This window comes from Phacochoerus africanus, chromosome 8 (assembly GCF_016906955.1).
Source record: "Phacochoerus africanus isolate WHEZ1 chromosome 8, ROS_Pafr_v1, whole genome shotgun sequence".
Lineage (NCBI taxonomy): Eukaryota > Metazoa > Chordata > Mammalia > Artiodactyla > Suidae > Phacochoerus > Phacochoerus africanus.
This window is the reverse complement of record NC_062551.1, coordinates 164,182,749-164,205,108: the sequence shown is the minus strand read 5'-3', so window position 1 is coordinate 164,205,108 and position 22,360 is coordinate 164,182,749. Positions and strand designations below refer to the sequence as shown.

At 45.5% G+C, this 22,360-nt stretch overlaps 1 protein-coding gene and 1 non-coding gene across 3 annotated transcripts in view; both read right to left on the bottom strand.

Moving 5' to 3' along the window:
• Window positions 1–10,377, bottom strand: part of EFCAB14 (EF-hand calcium binding domain 14) — a 43,439-nt gene extending 33,062 nt beyond the window's left edge. For both annotated transcript variants that reach the window (XM_047789170.1, XM_047789171.1), the window contains exons 1-3: window positions 9,184–10,377; window positions 7,393–7,541; window positions 1,205–1,350 (exon numbers count right to left, since the gene is read on the bottom strand). In XM_047789170.1, the coding sequence (XP_047645126.1) occupies window positions 1,205–1,350; window positions 7,393–7,541; window positions 9,184–9,365 (477 nt within the window). In that variant the 5' untranslated portion in view covers window positions 9,366–10,377. The remainder of the gene's footprint in view (window positions 1–1,204; window positions 1,351–7,392; window positions 7,542–9,183) is intronic.
• A 1,244-nt stretch (window positions 10,378–11,621) lies between these two features.
• On the bottom strand, window positions 11,622–11,728 carry LOC125134726 (U6 spliceosomal RNA). Its single transcript, XR_007136738.1, has one exon. It is a non-coding gene; the product is annotated as a U6 spliceosomal RNA (small nuclear RNA).
• Window positions 11,729–22,360: the final 10,632 nt, after the last annotated feature.

Below are 22,360 nucleotides of genomic sequence, written 5' to 3'. Positions count from 1 at the left end.
GATACTGGCCGTTTTTACCATTCTCAAGTGAGCACTGGATTCGCTAACAAGTGGAAAGTAGGTGCCCATGATAACCCAGATGTCTTAATAAAGACATCGTGACAGTTTCTGAAGTGTTTATGAATTATAACAACGATGACTATATACCAAAAAGGGGAACCTTTTATTTCAGTTACATACGTATATGTTTATGTTTACTGGGTCATGATGGAAAACATTTCTTACTGTGGGTTCCAGCCAAAAGCCTGAAAGCCACAGCCCTGGGCCGTCGATCTTTGGTTTTAAGTGCTGAACTGTCCCACTCAAACTACTGCTGAAAGAAGAGGGTGGCTTCAAAGCATCGCAAGCACATCACTCCAGCACAGTGCTCCCTGGCACTGGCTGAATCTGAACTTTGCGGTTCCACTTTGAAGAAGAGAGCATCCTCTTAGCACAACAGGGATGGCGCATCTATTTTTAAGCACTCCGTGGGTATACTCGAGTTTTCTTTTCAGTGCACGTGTCTTTCTTAACTGAACTGCAGACACTGAAGATAGGGGCTGAGTTACCAAGTGGCAACTGCAGCACCACGTACATATCAGGTGCTCCATCAACATCCTTTGAATCTGCTCTTTTCCTCTGGCAGAGCCCCTCTTTCACAATCAATGTGTGATGTGGCTAATTTAGGGACTGGAAAAGTTTTGGCTCTAAGCCTGCTTGCCTGGTCAAGGTATTCCACCAACTCTGCCATTGCCTCCTATGCTATTCTAGAATAATTATTACCTGCTGACAGTTCCCAGATTTGTTTTAGTATAGCATATAGCACTACACTCCATGGCTGCGTCTGCTGAGTTTTTACATGCTATTGAACGAAATAAGCTCTCATTAGTGAGTAAAAACAAGCTATAAAATTTTCTTGGGGGTTAGATGACACTGTTTTTAAATTTAATACTTACACTGCTCTGGGGAATTTCTAACTCTCTCTAAACTGCTCTAATGGGTAAAACTCTGTTCCTCTGCAGAAAGGGTTAACATCTTGAATATTTGGAAATACTTAACTATCACCTATTTTACCAGACTTTAATGTGTTGGGATCACCATATGCAAAACACCACTTCAAAAAGTAAAACAACCTAAAGTGAATTCCCTATATTTATAGATACATGCTTAACAGACACATGAAATATTCACAGCTTACACAGAAATAAAATCACATTTTTGCTACCTGCTTATTCATTTCTGTGATGTTTATCCAGAGTTTGTTCAAGCCCAGCTCTCCAGATTCAATCTTCTCAAGCTGTTTCTGTTTGCTGAGTAGTTCTTCATTAAGTTTGGGAATTTCTTGGAATGAGCTTTTCTGATTAGATTCCACTAAAAGCAAAAATAAGAACAAACATAAACAGCCATACAGTTCCCTCATGTCTCCAAGAAGAAAAAATGATCAGACAGCAGGAAAGATAGATTAATAAAAGTTAATTCTGGGAGGAAAATGACAGAATTCATATGTGTCAACTTCACTGTTCTTTTATTTATGTAAATATCTATCTTTAACATCAAAGCGTTAACTGGGGCATTTCACTACTGGCAACACAACTTTTAAAAGTCAGGGAGCTAAAAATGTTAAAAACAACATCAGCAGAAAGAGTTGGATCTGAATTTCAACTCTGTAACTTACTATCTTAAGCAAATCACTCAAAATTCTTCGAGCTCAGTTTCCTCATGTGTAATACAGAGATAATCCTAACCAACTTCTGAAGGATATTTTAAGTGAAAGGATGGCTGTAAAGCACTACACACAGCTGCCAGGCATTCAATAAGTGATAAATAAATGTTAAGTACTAACCGGCTCAATTAAGGGCTATATGATTGGTCAATGAAGATTTATAAACTTTACTCCACTAATGCTCCAGGTGACAGCCAAAGTTATATCTCTAACTGTTTAAATCTATTTTTTTTTCTATTTCAAATAGAAAAGTAGTGTTATGAGAATTAAGCAGTGTTATGAGAATTAAGATTTTAAATCTTTTTCATAAACAGCAAACGGTGTTTTCTTTCTTTCTTTTTCTTTCTTTTTTTTTGTCTTTCTGTCCTTTTTAGAGCCGCACCTGCAGCATACGGAAGTTCCCAGGCTAGGGATCCAATCGGAGCTGTGGCTGCCAGCCTATGCCAGAGCCATAGCAACGCAGGAACTGAGCCATGTCTGCAACCTACACCACAGCTCACGGCAACGCCGGATCCTTAACCCACTGAGCAAGGCCAGGGATCGAACCCACAACCTCATGATTCCTAGTCAGATTCATTTCTGCTGCGCCACAACGGGAACTCCAAACAGTGTTTTCTTAACCCGAAAGCTAAAGGTGAAATAGACAATAAAGGAAAATGTTAGGTGGAGTGTAGGATATTATTTGGCTTTTCTTTTGGGGAACAACATCTAGGTAGTTGACAGGTTTGCCAGCCTGAAGGCAGAGGCTTGAAAGTGCTTTCTCTTCTTTCTTTACAGAGTGTTTTTTCTTTTTCATAGCAAATAAAATACTGATAATGACGAGGCCTCCAGAGTAAAACCTACGTCTTTCTTTTAAAGCCACAGACTTATCTGATGAGCTATGGTATGTATTCTTGAAAACCAAAAACTAGCATAAAGGACGGATAGTTTACAATTACTAAAATGTACATTCTAGGACTTTTTTTGTTCATTTCTGCATGGTCAGCATTTAGAATATACCGGGCACATTTCAGTAATTATTACTAACTGAATAAATCTGGCCTCTGTTTACCTCCCAACCATACTTCTCCTCACCGTAGTTACTTCATTCTACTTTCTAGCCAAGCTGACTTTCCTGCCACGCCAGCCTCCTGAAGCCTTCGTGACTGCACACACACTATTCTTTCTGCCTCGATGCCCTTAGCCTGCCCCTTCTTCCTTTCTGCCACCTTAGCCCAGTTCATTCCTTTCCAGATTCAGCACAATAGCTGCCCCACCTTGCACCACCATCACCTCTTGACCACTCCAAACTCCATGCAGCACAGAACACACCGCGCTGTAATCGCTTACTTGTCTGTCTCCTTTACCAGACTGACGGAGAGCTACCTGAGAAGAGGGACCCGGTCTGATGTGGTCATGTGTTCCCAGGGCCCAGCACAGTCCCAGGTACAAAGAAGCAAAATCAACTGCTTGTCTAGTGAAATGATTGTCGGGTTTGAAATGCAGTTTATGGTATCCTATTAACTTAGACAAAGAAAGCAAACAAGTTCAACAACAACAAAAATCCCCTTAAAAACTGGGGTGGTGGTGGTATCCTCACCGTAAGAAAACCCCTCACTATCTGAAAATTCAGAATTATTAAAAGAAATTAGATATTTCTATTCACTTTTCAAAATATGTGCCAAAGGATTTCTTTATAAATAGACTTCACTAAGTGCTTTTAATGTAACATTTGATTTACACAGTTTACAGGAATACCTCCAGCTTTTGCAGTAACAATATTTTACCCGTCAGTCTAAATTAACGTAGCACTTAGCATTTCACTGAATTTCATACACACATTCAGTTAGGTTATAAAGACAAATGTATCCCACACACGCCTGCCATTCTCAAGTGGTCAAACACCCCAAGGTAGGGGGAGAGTCTCTTTCTTGTAATCTATACAATTTAAGTAGAAGAGGAAGTAAGACAAACACGTAAATAACTTGGATTAAAATTATTAACTAATAAACCTATAAATCTGGCAAGCCCTGAAAACACTCTGGATCCCAATGACTGTATGAGTCAAGAGGGGAGTATATTCATTATCTGATTTGGGGGGTTTTTAGGAGAGATAAGACAAGGTACTCTGATTACATAGATGGAAGAAGTGTAGTAAATAAAACTTATGATTACCAATTCATGGTCTTTCAACATGGAAAGCAATTCATTTAAAATTTAGTGCAGTAATACACAAAAGAACTTACCTAGCTCTCTCCTTAATTTTTAAGATCAGGAAATAGGGATTTCTGTATGTACCTTTTGAATGTGGATGGCAATATTGTATATATGTCTTTATAGTTTGCATTAAAATTGTACGCAATTACTCATCTTATTATTGAGCACCTACTATGTGCCCAGCCCTTGTACTTGGCTCTAGGGCACACAAAAGACCCTGAAGCTCTCAGTCTAGCGGACAGCAAGGTGTTGCCGCGGAATAACTACAGAGCATGACAGATGTTATGGCAGAGGAGTGCCCAAAGCGCTTGAGGAGCACAAATACGTCTTTATGTTTTGGGGAGGGAAAATGAAGGCTCAGAAGAATAAGTGACTTGACTATATTTTATAGCTGGTGATGAGCAGGTCAGGATTCAACAGTCAAACCTTCTGCTTCTAGGACCAGCATTCTTTCTGGTATACTTCAGCTGTCATGGACTGCTTATATTCTAACGGCCTCATTAGCATGAGGCCATTTTTTTTTTGGTCTTTTTTTTTTTGCCTTTTTCTAGGGCTGCACCCACGGCATATAGAGGTTCCCAGGCTAGTGGTCTAACTGGAACTATAGCCACAGGCCTACGCCAGAGCCACAGCAACACCAGATCCAAGGTTCATCTGCGACCTACACCACAGCTCACGGCAACGCCAGATCCTTAACCCACTCAGTGAGGCCAGGGATTGAACCCACAACCTTGTGGTTCCTAGTCAGATTTGTTAACCCCTGAGCCACGGCAGGAACTCCATCAAGGCCATTTTTAAGCTCTGTACTAAATGGCCAAACTGCTACTTTGCCTGGATCATCAGAAAAGGAGACGTCTGATTTATCAATACTGTCCTCCTCTTCCCAATGAATTCCCTTCACTCTAGCCTTGTGCGATAGGAGGGATGGCTGGGAATAGATAATAATCTTCTTTAGATCAACGGTGGAGGTGTTTTGGTGTGCCTGGTTCTAGAAAAGAATACTGAGCAGTGAGTTTCAGGGGCAATCAGCACTTTTAGCTTAAAGATCAAGTTACTCCTTGGACACAAGGGAAATCACCAAGCCTATCTGCTTTGCTTTCTGTTCAGATGTTTCAGCAATCCTGCTTCCCTTCCTCACATGTGTCGTGGAAAGTTTACTGAAATAAAGAACAAGGGGCTCTGAGGATTTCACAAAGGTATTTAAGCCGGACCAAAGGTGGTCTTGATTTCTACTGTCCTCTTGAAAAACAAGAAATAAACTTACTGAAATACATTTAAAGTAGAAGCATAATTCAAACAAAGATTATTTTAGTTGAACAAGATTAACTCATTTAGCCAAGAGAATGATTTTTACCAAAAACTCTTGCCAAGAGGTCTCAATGGTTCAGCCATTCAGACTGACTTATGCCCCCGGCCCCTACCCCTATCCTCCAGGAAGGGGACGTCTTGCTTTAGACATTCCAGGTGCTGGCATTTCGACTGTGGCAAACCAAAGCTCACGGAGCAGCTGGACTGACGATTCCGAATGTGCTTCATTCAGTCGGCTGACAAATGCAGTCAGGTTTCTGGGGAAGGTTCGGTGGTAGAAAGCAGGTCTCACAGTCAAAGGGACAGCTCCTGGCATCTCCTGGATATAGTATTTCCAGGGATTGGTATTAATAAGTTCTCAATAAATGTCTGTTGACTGGCTGTCAGGTCTACTACATGTACATACTTCAAATACGCATTTCTTTTTAAAAAATGTTCAAAAATTTTATGGCTGCAACCGCAGCATACAGAAGTTGCCAGGCCAGGGACTGAATCTGAGCTGCAGCTGTGACCTGTGCCACAGCTGTGACAACACCAGTCCCTTAACCCACTGCATTGGGCCAGGGCACAAACCTGTACCTCTGCAGTGACCCAAGCCGCTATAGTAGGCTTCTCAACCCACTGAGCCATGGTGGGAACTCCCAAATACAAATTTCTAAGAAACTTTCTGAAAATGAAAAGATCAGTTAAGATATAAATTACACTGGTGTCCTGAAAACCCAGGTACAGAACAGCCCAAAAAATGAATCCCTAGAAGGCAGAACTGAGCAATGTTTTGAAATGTATGAATTAATAACTGCTGTGTGTGACCACAAGCTACAGCACAAACGGAGGAGGCCCAACTAGTTACAGAGAGACGATGGCACAGACAGATGTCATCAGCGGCTATTTATGGTTAAGCGCTGCTTTGCAGAACGTCATTCCTAAGTCACGCTTACTACTTACCAAGAAAACACCGGACTTAAAAACGCCTTGCAATACTTCTAAGGACAATATGAAGAAGGAAAATAACTGGAATACAAATTCCATTCTTTCTTACACTGTACTCTGGCCCTAGCAGTTGATAAAACACATAGGCCAGGATGATGCTGGCAGGGAATGGTGGCCTGCCCAATCCCTTTCCCTGAATCAGGAGCTCAGAAGACAACCAACGTCAGCATTTCAGTGTTTTCTTTTTAAAGCAGCATCACTAGAAACATGATTAACACACCCACTAAGGATTAGCGGTCCTTAGGTCAGGTTTGGAACGTAAATAACTGCAGGCAGCAAAGAGAAGCCGGGGCGAAAGAAAGCTTAGGATCTCCTAGGGCTTAAGACGGGAAGTAAGGAAACAACTCTAATTCCAGTTCTGGGCCAGATTTCTTCATGACCTTGAGAAAGCCTGGTGGTCAGTTTCCTGGCATGTTAACCGTTGCTCAAGACAGGGTGCTTGGGATCAACTTGAAACTGGTTCCTCAGTTTAGAAAATTAACCCTTGAAACCTGGAACCAAAGATCTCAGTGTTGCTAAAGGAAGATCTTTAGGTTAAAACTGGTTGTAGCTACCACGCAAACACACTTTTCAGAAAAAGGGCTCTGGATGTGCAAAATACAACTTGACAATTTAAAAGCAGAAAAATCTTCTACTTAAAACAAGTCTCTTAAACTCTTAAACATTCATGAAACAAGTATGTAATTGTGTCTTGACACACAGTAAGCATTCCACACATGCTGGCTAGCATTATTAGCGTTGCTCAGACCTAGGTTTCTGTAAGTTTTTCTTAAGGAGGAAACTGTCTGACAGACACTCCGTATTCTTTCTCAAAGGGCCCTGTGAGGGAGGAAGGAAACAGCCCAGGGTCACTATTGCTGCTTTACAGCTGTGGACTATCACGTGGCAACAGGTGGAGGTTGTCCAAGGTTCTAGAGCCCAGGACCTTAGCCAGCCCCTCCCTTCTGCACTCTAAGTGTCGACTGCAATGCTATTTGTCCTAATGGTGCATAAGCACTGTTTTTGTTTGTTTGTGGATTTAAAAATGAGTAACCGTTACTGCATTCAAGCTGACAACGAAGAAGAAGTATAACAATGCTTAAAGGAACATATAGTTGCTTTATCAGAGTGGACAAAACTCTTAATTCACTGTGGTTCAATTTGTCCTACAACCTGGAAGAGTCCACAATTACACGATGAAAAGGGTGACCACTTACTTGTTCTAAATTTTTCCTTGAGGGCATCCAGGTCCTCCTTCAGAGCAACTTGCATCCACACCAAGCCAACGCAGGCCATGACACAGGCGGCGAGGATGACAAAAGCACAGAGGGGATAACAGATCTTGCAGCATCGTAAATAGTCTCCCCTGGTCATAAGAACAAATTCAACCAGAAGTACAAAAGTGATTATGAATACCGTTTTATTCGAAATAGCATGCATGTGTGGCCATGCACTTACCTTCTCTAATGAACAACCAGCTGATTTACCAGGGAACATAATGTAACAGACTTAAACCTGAATAGCAGGCTGAGAGTGACTAATAATATCGCCTAGGAAGAGGTCATATACTGGGGACAAAGGTTTCAAACTTCACATGAACCAGAGGGAGCTCCTGTGAGCTACAGGAGGCGCCCGTGGGCGCTGCAGCTCACTGCTATCATCATCAGTGCAGGTCTTTGGAAACGGCTCAGGTCAGGGAAGCGTAGAGACCAGCTGCTCTGCCCTTCCGTCCCTGAACTGTAATTCGCTCATCTCGCTCTTTCTCCCAAGTACATATTCACTCCAGAGGAACTTGCTTCTGCTTACAGAAACTCTACAAACTTCTGAGCAAGTTTAACTGCAACTCGAATGAAAAAATTACAACAGTACATTTAAGTGGACACCCGGTACGCTGCAGCTTATTGGCTCAGAAGGAAGGAAACATAGAAGGGGGTTAAATTTCACACCCACCTTCAATCTCCATTCAAGGTCTGAACTAACCCAACAAGGTAACTGGTCCAGTTTACTATTCTACTTCATCAGCTCTCTCTCTCTCTCTCTTTTTGGGGGATGGGGTGGGGTGGGGCTGAGCCCAGGGCATGGGGAAGTTCCCAGGCCAGAGACTGAACCCAAGCCACAGCAGGGACAGCACCTGAATCCTCAACCACCAGGCCACCAGGGAACTCCTACTTCACTGGATCTTCACAGCCCAAACCTAGGATTGCCCTGAACAACCGCATCTCGCAAAGGTCATTAGAAACCAAACTCTGCCTTTAACAAAATAAAAGGACACAGACCCTCGAAGCAAGCAAACCTCAAACAGAGGATTCAATCTCTTTTAGCACTCCGAATTTCTGCCTAGCCCTTGCTTCCACATCCTCAGAAGACTGTTTTCATGTGCTCCTTGGAAGAGGCCCTTCAGCCCTTCAGCCCTTCCTACCCTAACTCCCCAAACCCACATCCTTGTTCTCACTACGGGATCTGTCTAGTGGTTGCACAGCTAAAAGTGGTCTGAGAAAAAGCTGCCTCTTTTTTTTGTCCCCCACCCTCCACTACCCTCGAGGCTCACACTTTCCACAGGATGTCCTTCACCATATTCCCCCATCACCGAGATTCAGACCCGTCAAGAGTGCAAAAAATAATCTGCAGTCCTAAGATCCCCGTCTCTCCTACGCTTAACCAGAAGGCCTGGTCCCCCAAGTTCCTCTGGTCTCTGCCCCTATTCTTGGCTTCTTTGCTACTCCCACTTTGGTCTCTCTGGGCTCTTGGCTCATTCCCCAAGTCCACCGTCTACCCTAGATTCAGAGCTCTCTTTTGTACACTTCAAGACAGATCTCTAACTTATCCTTCATCCAGAACCTGAACTCATCTTCTCCCTAATAGCTTTTCTGCCTCTGTGCCTTCCAAGGTCTACGTGCTTTTTTAAAATTTTTCTTAAGAACTTCCTTCTCCCTCCCTTTAATTTGCCCCCTTGGTCGTGTTGGGAGATACCTTTTCCCCATTCCACCTCTGTGCACTGCATTACTCACTTGACAAAGCGAGAGCGATTTCCAGCTACACCAAACTCCTCTTCCTCCTCTGAGCTGGACTCAGAGTCTGAGTCAGGAGGCTCGGTGCGAAGCAGGCGGTGGCCTGAGCCTTTCTTGGGCTTCTTTCTCCGGCTGTCCCCAGCCAAGCCGATCAATGCATTGAGCTCTTTGCGCTTTTTCATTTTCTTGTGTGGGGTGAGTGGGGCACCCACTCCTGAGCTGCCAGGTTCGTACCCGATGCCCAATTCTCTCGATGCCTTGGAGCTGCCTTCCAGGGTGGGGAATTCTGGGCCAGAGCCCCTCTGGTCACTCCCACCCAGGGGTGGGACTGACCAGATCCGCTGGGGAACTAAAGACTGGAGCCCAGAGGAAACTGGAACTCAGATGGATGGCTGGGGGAAGTCACATAAAGACGTCCTGGGAGCTGGTGATCAAAATGGATAAAGCCCTGGGCATGGAGTGTCAATTAGGTTGAGGGTGTTTAGGAGAGGTAACCTTTGTCTCCCAAGGGGGATAAAAAGTCAAGAACGAGAGATTCTCAGCCCTGGTCAGTAGATAATACTAATAAGGGTGCTTCAGGAGCTGGGGAAGGACACACGGACGGGTGTTTTGGTCTTCCGGGGCAAGATTTCCAACGGAAAGGGAAAAGAAACTTGCTTTTGAATGGGAGAAGAGGAGGAGGTGCAGAGCAAGACAGTGGGGTCGCACTGGTCCCTTCCTGGCTGGCAGCAGGAGGGGGCTCCCAGCCACTGCAACCCGGACACAGGAAACGCTCGGGGCTGAGAGATCACCGATCTCCGGCCTCCGTCCTGAGCTTGAAAGGAGCCGGAGGCCGAGGAAGACCCAGAGCTCTTGTTTGCAGGGCTCAGCCTCACAGGAACCAGTCCCGCGCCTGAGGAGACCCCAGCCCTGGTGTCTGGGCCTGGGGGCAGGTGAAGAGGGGCGTCAGCGGCTCAGCCCACCTGAAGCGCTCCCGCCGAGTTTGAGGTATTCCGGCACCGGCGACTTTCGGCAACTCAAACGCGCCGCCTCCACTGCAGCCGCGACTCCGGTCCCCGCTTCGGCTCCGGACGCAGCTGCTCCTGACTCGCTGGTGGCGGCGGCGGAGGCGGCGGCGGCGGAGGCGGCGGCCGCGGGGTCCAGACCCGGGCCATCGCTCCAACCCCAGCTCACTTCCCCTTTGGCAGCGGTGCCAGCACCGCCTGCCAGTAAGGCGCGCTCCCATTGGCCGCCGGTTCGGTGACGTAACACCAGAGGCGCGAGGGGCGATGGGGAGGCGGGGCGTTAAAGGGCCCAGGCTCCTGCGCGGGTAGGTCCCGCCTGCTAGTTGGGGAGGTCCTACCCGCAGAAAAGCCCTCGGGGATTTATCGCTCACTGTACTCCGGGAGTGTTCGGTTGCAGGAGGCGGAGGGGCGGTTCAGGCAAAGCTCCCAGCTGCTCCACCTGCTTAGGAAGTTCATCGGCCGCTCCGACCGCCAGCTGTGAACTGGACTAAACCCAGCCTAGAGGTTCCAACCCTCTGGCTCGCATGTTGTTTATTAAAGGTTTGGGCATGTTACAGATTAATGACCCGGTTGAACACGTCCATTCATTCATTGCGTAAATATTTATTGAGAGTTTACCACGTGTCAGGAGCAATTCTACTGCTGAGGATACAGCAATGAACAAAATAACCACTGTCCCTGCCTTCTTGCTTAGGGTTGCCAGATTTAGCAAATAAAAATACCAGACATCCAGTAAAGTGCCAACCCTAATCCTACAGTTTACACTGCAGTGGGGGGAGAGCAGCGACATATTAAATGTCAGGAGGTGATAAATATTATGGGGGAAATTGAAATATGATAAGGGGACAGGGAGTGCCTCTGTGATAAGAGGACCTTTGGTTTGAGACTGAGAGGCTGCGAGGGAGTGAGTTGTGCAATGGTCAGGAGGAAAAAGTGACCTGGAAGACCTGGTGTGGCTGGACCTGAAGGGCAAGAGGAGCGGGATGGGAAATGAGGTCGGATAAGCATCAGGGGCCCGATCATGTAGGGCCTTATGGACCACTGTGAGAACTTTGGGAAACCACTGGTGCTTTAAGCTCTGGTTTAGCATTTATTTATGTATTTATTTATTTACTTATTTATTCAAGTTTTCAAAGTTTTATTGATGTATGGTTGATTTACAATGTTGATAATCTCTGCTGTATAATAAAGTGATTCAGTTATACATATACACACATCCATACTTTTTCAGATTCTTTTCCCATGTAGATTATCACAGAATATTGGGTAGAGTTCCCCGAGCTATACAGCAGGTCCCCGTTGGCCAATCATTCCATATGCCGCTGTGTGGGATATGCCAATCCCGAACCCCCAGGACAGTCCTTCTCCCCACCCGTCCCTTTGGTAACCATAAGTTTGTTGTCAAAGTTTGTGAATCTGTTTCTGCTCTGCAGAACAAATATGGAATGCCTCACGAATTTGCATGTCATCCCTAAGCAGGGGACATGCAAATCTTCTCGGTGTTGTTCCAATGTTTGTATATGTGCTGCTAAAGGGAGCCCTGGCTTAGATTTTAAAATGATCACTCTAGCTACTGTGTGGGAAAGAGAATTGGAGGAGAGGGAGGGAAGGATAAAGATGCTGGCAGTAGTGGAGATGGTGAGCATTCTGAAAGCTTCTTGAAGACAGAGCTAACTGGATTTCCCACTGTGGTGCAGTAGGTTAAGAATCCAACAACAGTGACTGGGTCGCTGTGAAGGTATGAGTTTGATCCCCAGCTCAGCACAATGGCTTAAGGATGTGGCATTGCTGCAGCTGTGGCATAAGTGGCATTTCCAGCCCTGAGTCAGTCCCTGGCCTGGGAACTTCCATATGCCACAGGTGCATCCATGAAAAAAAAAAAAAAGAGCTAACAATATTTACTGCAAAAAAAGAGAAGGATCTTAGGGCGGAACCACAAGCAGAACCACTGGAGGAAAGGCATTGCTGTTTCCTGAGATGAAGGAGAGCAGATCTGGGGCAAGCTTGAGAAGCCAATTCAATATTCTTTTTTTTTTTCCTTTTTGTCTTTTCTAGGGCCGCACCTGCGGCATATGGAGCTTCCCAGGCTAGGGGTCTAATCGGAGCTGTAGCTGCCGTTCTACACCACAGCCACAGCAACACCAGATCTGAGCCACATCTTCGACCTATACCACAGCTCACGGCATCGCCGGATCCTTAACCCAGTGAGCCTCAAGGTCAGGGATCGAACCTGCAACCTCATGGTTCCTAGTCGGATTCGTTAACCACTGAGCCACAACGGGAACTCCCAATTCAATATTCAAATGGACTGTTTGATACATCTATCTGGAGTTCTGGGTAGAGGTTGGGGCCTGAAATATAAATCTAAGAGTCATCAGATGTAGATGGCATTTAAAGGAAAGTGCTTTGAACTACTTGGAAAAAAGTCATGTGGAGTAATTGTTATAGTCACATTCGTATTGTGGCATATGAATCTTTGTCTAGGGATACCTATCCAGAGTCTGGACCTCTCTCTTATTTATCTTTGTGTGTCTAGAGCTGCAGGTAGATGATCTGATATATATGTGGTGCCGAGTTATACAGAGGTATGAGTTTTGGATGAAGTCATGCCTTGAACATTGACTAGCTCTGTCAGCATGGAAGCCATTCGAATTCTCTGCGTTTCAGTTTTCCCCTCTGCAAAATGAGGATTAACATCTATTTCTCCGGACAGACAAATGAGAAGATGCTTGTGAAAGTGTTTTTGAAACCCCCAAACGAGGTGCAGTTATTTTGTTTTTTGTGGGTTTTTTTTTTTTTTGGTCTTCTTTTGTTTCTAGAGCTATGCCGCCTAATACCGTAGTCACTAGCCACATATAACAATTTAAATTTACATTTAGCTTAATTAAAATTAAATTGAAAGGGAGTTCCTGATGTGGCACAGCAGAAGCGAATCTAACTCGTGACCATGAGGTTGTGGGCTTGATCCCTGGCTCACTCGGTGGGTTAAGGATCCAGTGTAGCAGTGAGCTGTGGTATAGGCTGCAGAGGCGGCTCAGATCCTGTGTTGCTGTGGCTGTGGGGTAGGCCTGTGGCTACAGCTCCAATTTGACCTCTAGCCTGGGAACCTCCATGTGCCTTGGGTATGGTCTTAAAAAGCAAAAAAAAAAAAAAAAATTTTACAATAAATTCTCGGTTTAAATGAGTTCCCCAGTCTCACTGGCCACTGTGCTCCTTAACCACATGTGGCTAGTGTTTATTGGGCAGCAGATAACGGAACACTTCCATCATATAGAAAGTTGTATTGGACAAGTGCACTGGTACCTCCCTGAAGGTCTGGGGATAGACAGGAGACGGTCTCCACTTCAGGAACCATTTCACAAACACATTCTGTGGTCAAAAGAAGCTCTAGGCAAGAGGGGTCACCTGGTCCAGGGCCCTCCCATGTTGTGGATGTCACATGGTCACCAAGGGAACTGGGGCCTGAGGAGCTCAGGGGAGTGAGGCGGGACTGAGGAAGTATTGCCCAGCTGCAAGGACATCTGGTCAGCCAGACCCTGCCCTCTGTGCAGGTGGAGATCTCTGCCAGGACTGGCCAGTGGGTGGGGAGGCTGGAGGAGTGGAGGTGAGAGCTAAGGGGGTGCTTCTGCTGGTTTTGTCATGCAGTCCCCCTGTCCACCTGTTCTTCGGTCGATCTACAGATAACACCTGCTCCCATGTTGGGTAAATATCTCATGGAGTGCTGAGTCATCCTTTGAGAGCTGCTGGCCAGATGTTTCTCTTCTCTCTGGAGCTCTTGGTACCTCTCTGGCCTCCACCCTCATACTTGGGACCTTCAAGGCCAGAGATGAAGCAAACCCTCTTAGAGCAAGGACTTCTGCACCAAGGAGCTCACAGTGCCCTCCCACACCAGGACTCTTCAATGTCGTGACCCATCTTTGCATTGGGATATGGTCATATTATGATCTTGTGTCTGTGGAGCCCTGTTACCCATTCAGAACTTGTCTGAGATGCAGTGTGATCTTGGGATCACTTGGCAGGTCTGGTACTTCAACTTTCCTGCCTGTAAAATGGGAATAGGAATATACACTCCTATTCCTTCTGCTCAGTGCTTTTGGGGGAGGGAGTGGCAAGAAAGTGTTTATACGCTGGGAGGTGTCATGCGTGGGGGGGGGGGTGATGCCTGCTAAATCCTAGCAGCTCTGTGGGGAGGGTGGGCAAAGATGATTCCCCTTTTCGCAGAATCCCATCCTTTGAGTGGCAAAGCCACATCTCAAGACCCCATGCTACCTTAAGAGACTCTACAGAGCGATTTCGCTTGGGAAAACTGAGGCAGGGTGTGGGGGACACTTGCCCAGGGTCATGATCAGAAATGGGATCCTGGGCTCCTCCCACTTCCTGGGCTGAAGCCCTTTAAGAGCTCAGACTCCTCTCCTCTGGGATCTAAGTCCACGTCTGAACTCTACCACGCAGCAGCTGTGTGGTCTTGGACAAATGACTGACCCTCTCCGAGCTTCCTCTTTTATGAAATTGTAGTAATTATAGGACCCAGGGTCAGCCACATAATTTGTGGGGTCCAGTGCAAATGAAAATGCAAGGCCCCTTGCTCAAAAACGGAAAAAACCTTTTTCCTTTTCTCCCATGATTTCTTGCTCAGCCTGTCATGCTGTTGATTGCTCACTAGCTAGCGTTGTGCTCCTTTGAGCATGGGGACACTCACAGCGGTGGAGGGGCCCTGCCTCAGGGCTTGGCATGAACCCCCAACCCAGCCTTCCCTGTGCCCACATCCAGCTCCTGCCCAGGATGAAGTGGGGTAGGGGAACGGGCAGCCAGGGAGGGCCCAGCCTGGGGAGGGGGAGGCAGGGAGGTGTGGAGAGGCAGGACTGTGTGAGCTGAGCCCCCAAGTGCCACCCCCACCCCGTGTGTGCATCACTCTTCTATCAGACTTCACAAAACAAAGTCCAAAGTAAAATTATTAAGAATTTCAAGATGGTGACCACAGAGCATTAACCCCAATTGTGGGGCACCCTTCTGAGTTAGGGGTTCTATGCATCTGCACTGGTCACATACCTGTTAAGCTGGCCCTCAAAATACCTAACTCACAGAGTTCCCATTGTGGCTCAGGGTTAATGAATCTGACTAGCATCCATGAGGATGCAGGTTTGATCCCTGGCCTCGTTCAGTGGGTTAAGAATCTGGTGTTGGTGTGAGCTGTGGGGTAGGTCAGAGAGGAGGCTTGGATGTACTGTTGCTGTGGCTGTGGTGTAGGCCAGTGGTTACAGCTCCAAATGGACCCCTAGCCTGGGAACCTCCATATGCTGTGGGTGCAGCCCTAAAAAGACAAAAAAAAAAAGATGTCAATAAAATAACTAACTCACAGAGTAGCTGTGAAGAACGAATGTGCCTGATGAATGAACCTACCTGTAAAACAAAAACGGACCACAGTTGAAGAGAATAGGCTTGTGGTTGCCAAGGGGGAGGAGAGGGAGGGAGATGGATGGGGAGTTTGGGGTCGGGCGATGGAAATTATGACATTTAGAAGGGATAAGCTATGAGGTCCAACTGTAGAGCACAGGGAACTCTATCCAGTCTCTTGGGACAGACCATGATGGAAGATAATATAAGAATGTATAGCTGAATGTAATGAAAGAATGTACATACATGTATGTCTGGATCGCTTTGCTGTACAGCAGAAATTGGCACAGCAGTGTAAATCAACTAGACTTTAATTATAAATAAATAAATATATATTTTAAAAAAGAACTAATTTGGGAGTTCCCGACGTGGCTCAGTGGTTAATGAATCTGACTAGGAGCCATGAAGTTGCGGGTTCGATCCCTGGCCTCGCTCAGTGGGTTAAGGATCCGGCGTTGCCATTAGATGTGGTGTAGGTCGCAGACGTGGCTCGGATCTGGCGTGGCTGTGGCTGTGGTGTAGACCAGCAGCTGTAGCTCCGATTAGACCCCTAGCCTGGGAACCTCCATATGCCACGGGTGCAGCCCTAGAAAAAGGCAAAAAAAAAAAGAACTAATTTGGCTGACATAGTAAATGTTCAATAAATGTGTCTGTTCCATTAATGTGATTATTAATTATTAAATGTGATTTATTACAGATTTATGAAGTGTGATTTTGAAGACGACCCAGTTGTGGTAATACATCTTCATTGACCTAATAGAAAATGCTGCTTCCATCTGCTATAAGAGCCCCTTTTGCCATCATCTTTCTTGGTGTTTTGCTATGGCTAAAGTGGAAGAAGAAATAAACTTTTTTTGTTTAAACATATTTTGGGGGGTGGCTCTGGAAGTTAAAGTTTAAAGAAATAAACTTTTTTTTTTAAAACATATTTTGGGGGGGTGGCTGTGGAAGTGCCTCGGGCCAGTGACTGAATCCATGCTACAGCAGCCACCTGAGCCACTGCCGTGACAAGGCTGGATCCTTAACCTGCTGCACCAGAGGAGAACTCCAGAAATGAGCATTTAAAAATACTTGTATAGTAAGCATTTTTGTGTTAATCATCACTGCAATAAGCTAATCCTCACTGGGCAAGCATCTTATTCCTGCTCTGAAAAGAAAATTGATGCTCAGAGATTGCAAGAGGCTTGCCCAGAGACACACAGCACATCAGTGGCAGATGTGGGGGTTTGGATCTGGATCTGAGCCTCCGAAGCCTGAGTTCTGTACCCAGTGACCAGTGCCATGCTGGTAGAGTTTGCTGCCTGGGCCTTTGTCTACAGCTCATCTGAGAAGGAACCACCAGCCGAAGCGTCTCACCCCTCCTGAGATGGCCTCATCTGCTTCCCCCCAACCCCTTCCCTGTTCTTTTTGCTGCTGTGCCGGCAGCTGCATCCTGTACCCTGAAGAGAGGCCTAAAGACAATGGGAAGGGGAAGAATTGGGTGGTAGGAAAGGGGCCAAGCTCCAAACTAGACAATGGTTTTTCTCCCGGTGGGTCCTAAGCAGCAGGAAGCAGCAGTGGTTCTCAGCATTATTGTGGGCAGGGGTGAGGGCTGCCCCTGCTGAGACTCTTTTTCTAGTCCAGGCACAGCCTTCCCTGCGTTTTTGCAAGTGTTTGTCCCTTGGCTGTGTAGTAGCCCCAATTTCCCCATCCGTAGACTGTCTTAGCACCCAGAACAGGGTCCATGCTGGAGGCACCTCAGGGACTGTTTGCTGAATTAAATTCTTGGAAGCGTAGAAGAGACTCTACAGAGTTTCCAGGCATTGTCCGTCATCGTGGTGACCCCATCCATCCCTCCGCCTACCCAAAAATCCTGCCTTAAGGGAGCCCCTGCCGTGTGCGAGTTCCTTGCACGGCCCTGGAAGACATCAGGAACATCCAGGCTCTACCTCGCAAGAGTTTCCCGTGTTAGTGCAACTTTGGGTGCTTGATGCACAGCGAGGCCAAACAAACCACTAAGTTGGAGTTCGGAGCAGAGAAAAGTTTATTGCAGGGCCATGCAAGGAGACTGGTGGCTCGTGCCCCCTCAAAAGTCCAAACTCCCCGAACCAAAATTATAAAGCATTTTGGGGGGTCTTTTTGTCTTTTTAGGGATGCACCTGTGGCAAATGGAGGTTCCCAGGGTTAGGGGTTCAATTGGGGCTATAGCTGCCAGCCTGCGCCCCAGCCACAGCAATGCCAGATCCAAGCCACATTTGCAACCCACACCACAGCTCATGGCAAAGCTAGCTTCTTAACCCACTGAGCGAGGCCGGGGATTGAACCTGTGGCCTCATGGATTCTAGTCGGGTTCATTAACTCCTGAGCCACGATGGAAACTCTGTAAAGCATCTCAAAAAGCTCCGTGAGGGAAGAGGGTCACAGGATAAGTGATCAGCTTGAGCACGATTCTCTGATTGGCTGGTGGTGAGGTACAGGGTGGTGTCACCGAGCTTCATGTTACCTGTCCTTAGGCTGCAGGAGGGCTGGAGGCTGCGTACCCACGGTCATCAAGTAGTTAACAGCTTCCATGTGGTTGTGGGTATGGATTTTCACTTTAGCTTTTTTTTTTTTAAGGGCCACAGCCGGGACATAGAGAAGTTCCCAGCCTAGGGGTTGAATCAGAGCTACAGCGGCCCAAGCCATGGCCACAGCAACATGGGATCTGTGTGACCAACTCCACAGCTCATGACAACGCAGGATATTTTAACTCACTGAGAAAGGCTAAGGGTCAAACCCTCGTGCTCATGGGTACTAGTCGGGTTCATTTCCCCTGCACCACAATGGGAACTCCTGGATTTTCACTTTTGGAGAACAACTCAGGAAATACGCCTCTGATATTATTATCCAGGTGCTTTAGAGAGGAGCTAAGCATAGGACATGGGGGAAGGGCCTGCCATGGGAAGGTCCCATAGGGTCCTGCTTGGGTACACCAGGAAGCAGGCAGGGGTCCCCAGGATTTATACGGGGATAAAAATAGTAAATCTGGGGTAACTGGGTTTATTTTAGGATGAGAACAATAGTCCTGAGAGGAAAGAACCTGCACTATGGCCCCAGTCCACCTGCCCCTGCTCCTGCCCTCCTCCCTGGGGGCTTGAGCTAGAGAGGGAGTTGCAGCTGGACTGGAAGGCGCCTTGGACCAGCATGGTCTGGGTTTGAGTCAGCCTCTCTACTCATTAAGCTGTGATCTTAGGTGTGTTTTTTTCCCCTCTCTGTGTTTGTTCCCTCATCTGCAAGTTGGAACGAACAATGTGCACCTCCTGGCAGTGCCCATGGTAAGGGTTACATTTAAATTGCAGGCATTAAAAGGCTTGAAGGGAATTGCTAAGTGCATTGAGTAGACAGGGAGGCCAGGAAATAGACCTCAGAAAAATCTATTTAGAGGAGGGAACTTAAACAGTACAGCCTGGGAGAGGTGATGGGATCCTGAAGGGCGTGCTCTTCTAACTGAAGAATGGCTTTGTGTGTGTGTGTGTGTGTGTGTGTGTGTGTGTGTGTTCTCCCTCCATTCAGGCTGGAGGAGTAAATGGCAGGAGATGCTGAGTCAGCAAGGTGTCGAGGTAGGTGGGTGGGTGGGTGGGGGTGGGCCATCAGAGGAGGCTGTCTGGGCCCACCTGAGTCCTTTACTGAGGGAATAGCACTAACTCTTTGTGTCTAAAGTCAGCCTGAGATTGCAGTCCTGCTCCATCTGAAACCAGTTCCTACTTGGCGGAGAAGACTGGCACTAGGAAAACAATTAAGACATGCGTGGCCTCGTGCTGCCCTCTGCTGGTTTTCTGGACAACTGCACTACTTAGATGGGGCCAATTTCCATTTCACACAAGTGCTAACTCCTGTGTCCAGCTGGGGGTAGAGAGATGGGAACACACAGATAGACAAGAATACTCCTGCTGTTTAAGAACTCTGTGTGTGTGTGTGTGTGTGTGTGTGTGTGTGTGTGTGTGTGTGTGTGTGTGTGTGTGTGTGTGTGTGTGTGTGTGTGTGCGTGCATGAGAGAGAGAGAGACATGAACAATAAAGATGTTACCAGCACCATGATACAAGATGCAGACAGCATCAGGAAAATATTTTGAAAGGAGGTGAGCCTTCATTCATCCATCCATCTGTCATATATTTATTATTTAATGTATTTTAAGCCCAATCATTGTACCAGGGATATAACAAGGAACAACTGCCTGCATGGAACTTACATTCTAATGAAATGAAACAATTCATAAATAAGATAATAAGTATATTTATAGTGTTGGATGATGAGTACTTAGGAGAAAAATGAAACAGGAAAGGAGGGCAGAGAGTATTGTTGGAGTGATTATAATTTTGGAAGTGAAATTTGAATAAAAAGACCTAAGGGGAATAGATTTACAAGGAGATCCTGCTGAGTAGCATTGAGAACTATGTCTAGATACTCATGTTGCAACAGAACAAAGGGTGGGGAAAAAAATGTAATGTATATAACTTGACCCCCTTGCTGTACAGTGGGAAACTAAAATAAAATAATAAAAAAAAAGATCTAAGGGAGAGGAATTTTAGCTTCTGAACATGATTGATTAAGTTGGCCCAGACTTTCTCTCCTGTATAAATAATTAGAAAACTGGACATATATATGAAACAATTTTTCAAATGTTGGATAACAGCACAAAAGTATGATCCCTGAGAGGAGAAAGACAAACAAGGTGAGTCTGATGACCCCGGCTTTATGCCTGAAGGCACTTGCTTGCACAGCAGGGAGGGAAAAGTACCAAGTAGAGGTACAGGGGTATTTTTGTGTTGAGAAGGGGGATACCAGAGTTTGGAAAGGCTGACACATTGGAATGTGCAGGAAGAGTATCAGAGAGGAAGCATCTACTCAAAAGAGCTCAAGAAATCTGTACAGGGGTCTCACTTAAGTCTTTGTCTGAATGGTAAACGGTGCATGCACGGGATGAAACTCCATGAGTGTGGGCAGATAACCACTGAGGAATCGTACTTTCCAGAATTTGGACTGGGCTGGGAGACCTTCAAGTTCCAGCTGGTTGGACTGCAGCGAACTTGTTGAACACCAGGGATTTTCAGTAGAGACTTCAAAAGGGTCCTAGAAGTAGGGCTAAAGAAGCTCTAGGGTAAAGACCACTCTAGAACTACCTCAATAAGGCTTAAAAAATGAGAGACTTGATCCGCAAGTAACTTAATTGCCTGCCCAAACAAAACGCACTTCAATATTCTCTAAGGAAGGAAACAAAATTCAGACTCTCAACAATGAAACATAATATCCAACCCCCAATAAAATGATGAGACACAAAAAGAAGCAGGAACATATGACCTATAACCAGGAAAAGTTAATTCATAGAAATAGACCCAGAAAAGATAGAGATGATGGAATTAGCAGACAGAATTTGAAGGAGCTATTCTCCATCATAGATTGACATTTAAATGGAAACCTGAACATAATGAGGAAAGAAGTTGAAGTTACCACCTGGGACATCAAGAGTTTAAAGAACAATATCTGAACTAAAGAATACATTTATACCTTTGTAGCAGATTAGATACTGAAAAAGAAAACATCAGTGAATTATAGCAATGAGAAATATCCAAACTGTGGCATAAAAAGAAGAAGGACTAAAAAAATGAAAAGAGCCTTAGTACCTGTGAAGCACTACAAATGATCTAATATATTTATAACTGAGATCCCAGACAGGATAAGGGTGGAAAAATATTTGAAGAAAGAATGGCCCCATTTCCCCAATTTTGGAGAGTATAAACAATAGACCCAAGAAGCTCAACAGACCTTAGCAGGATAAACAAATAAAAAAACCACACCAAAGTACATCATAACCAATTTTCTAAAAAAAACTAGTGATTAATAGAAAATATTAGAGGCAGATGGAAAAAAGGCATATATTATACAAGGGGAATAAAAATAAGAATTATCATTGATTTCTCACGAACAGCAATGCAAGCCAAAAGACAGTGGAGCAACCTTTTTAAAGACCTAAAAGAGCGAGAAAGAGAATGAAAAATAGAGATACATAGATAGATAAATAGGTAGAGAGAGATACTAAACTAGAATTATACACCAGGTAAATACTCTTCAAATGTGAAGGAAAATAAAGATATTTTTAGTCAAACGAAAGCTGAGAGAATTAACACTAACTGTCCTACACTAAAAGAAATGCTGAAGGGAGTTCCCGTCGTGGCGCAGTGGTTAACGAATCCAACTAGGAACCATGAGGTTGCGGGTTCGGTCCCTGCCCTTGCTCAGTGGGTTAACGATCCGGTGTTGCCATGAGCTGTGGTGTAGGTTGCAGACGCGGCTCGGATCCCGCGTTGCTGTGGCTCTGGTGTAGGCCGGTGGCTACGGCTCCGATTCCACCCCTAGCCTGAGAACCTCCATATGCCGAGGGAGCGGCCCAAGAAATAGCAAAAAAGACGAAAAAAAAAAAAAAAAAAAGAATGACAAGCGGTGGGAATGTGAAAAACAGAGTTTTTTTCATTTCAGCTTTTAAAACATTTTAAGTGACTATTTAAGGCAAAATAATAACAAGGTACTGTGGTGTTTATAGCACATGTAGAAAGTGTATGACGACAGAGGATAAGAAGGAGAAATGGAAGCATGTTAATATTTCCTTCAATACGTATGAAGTGGTATAATATTGTTTGAAGGTAGATTGTGATAAGTTTCAGATGCATGTTTTAAACCCTAGAGAAACCACTGAAAATAAAAGATGCATGACTAATAAGCTAATTGTGGAAATAAAATAGTGTGACAAAAACATATAAAACTCT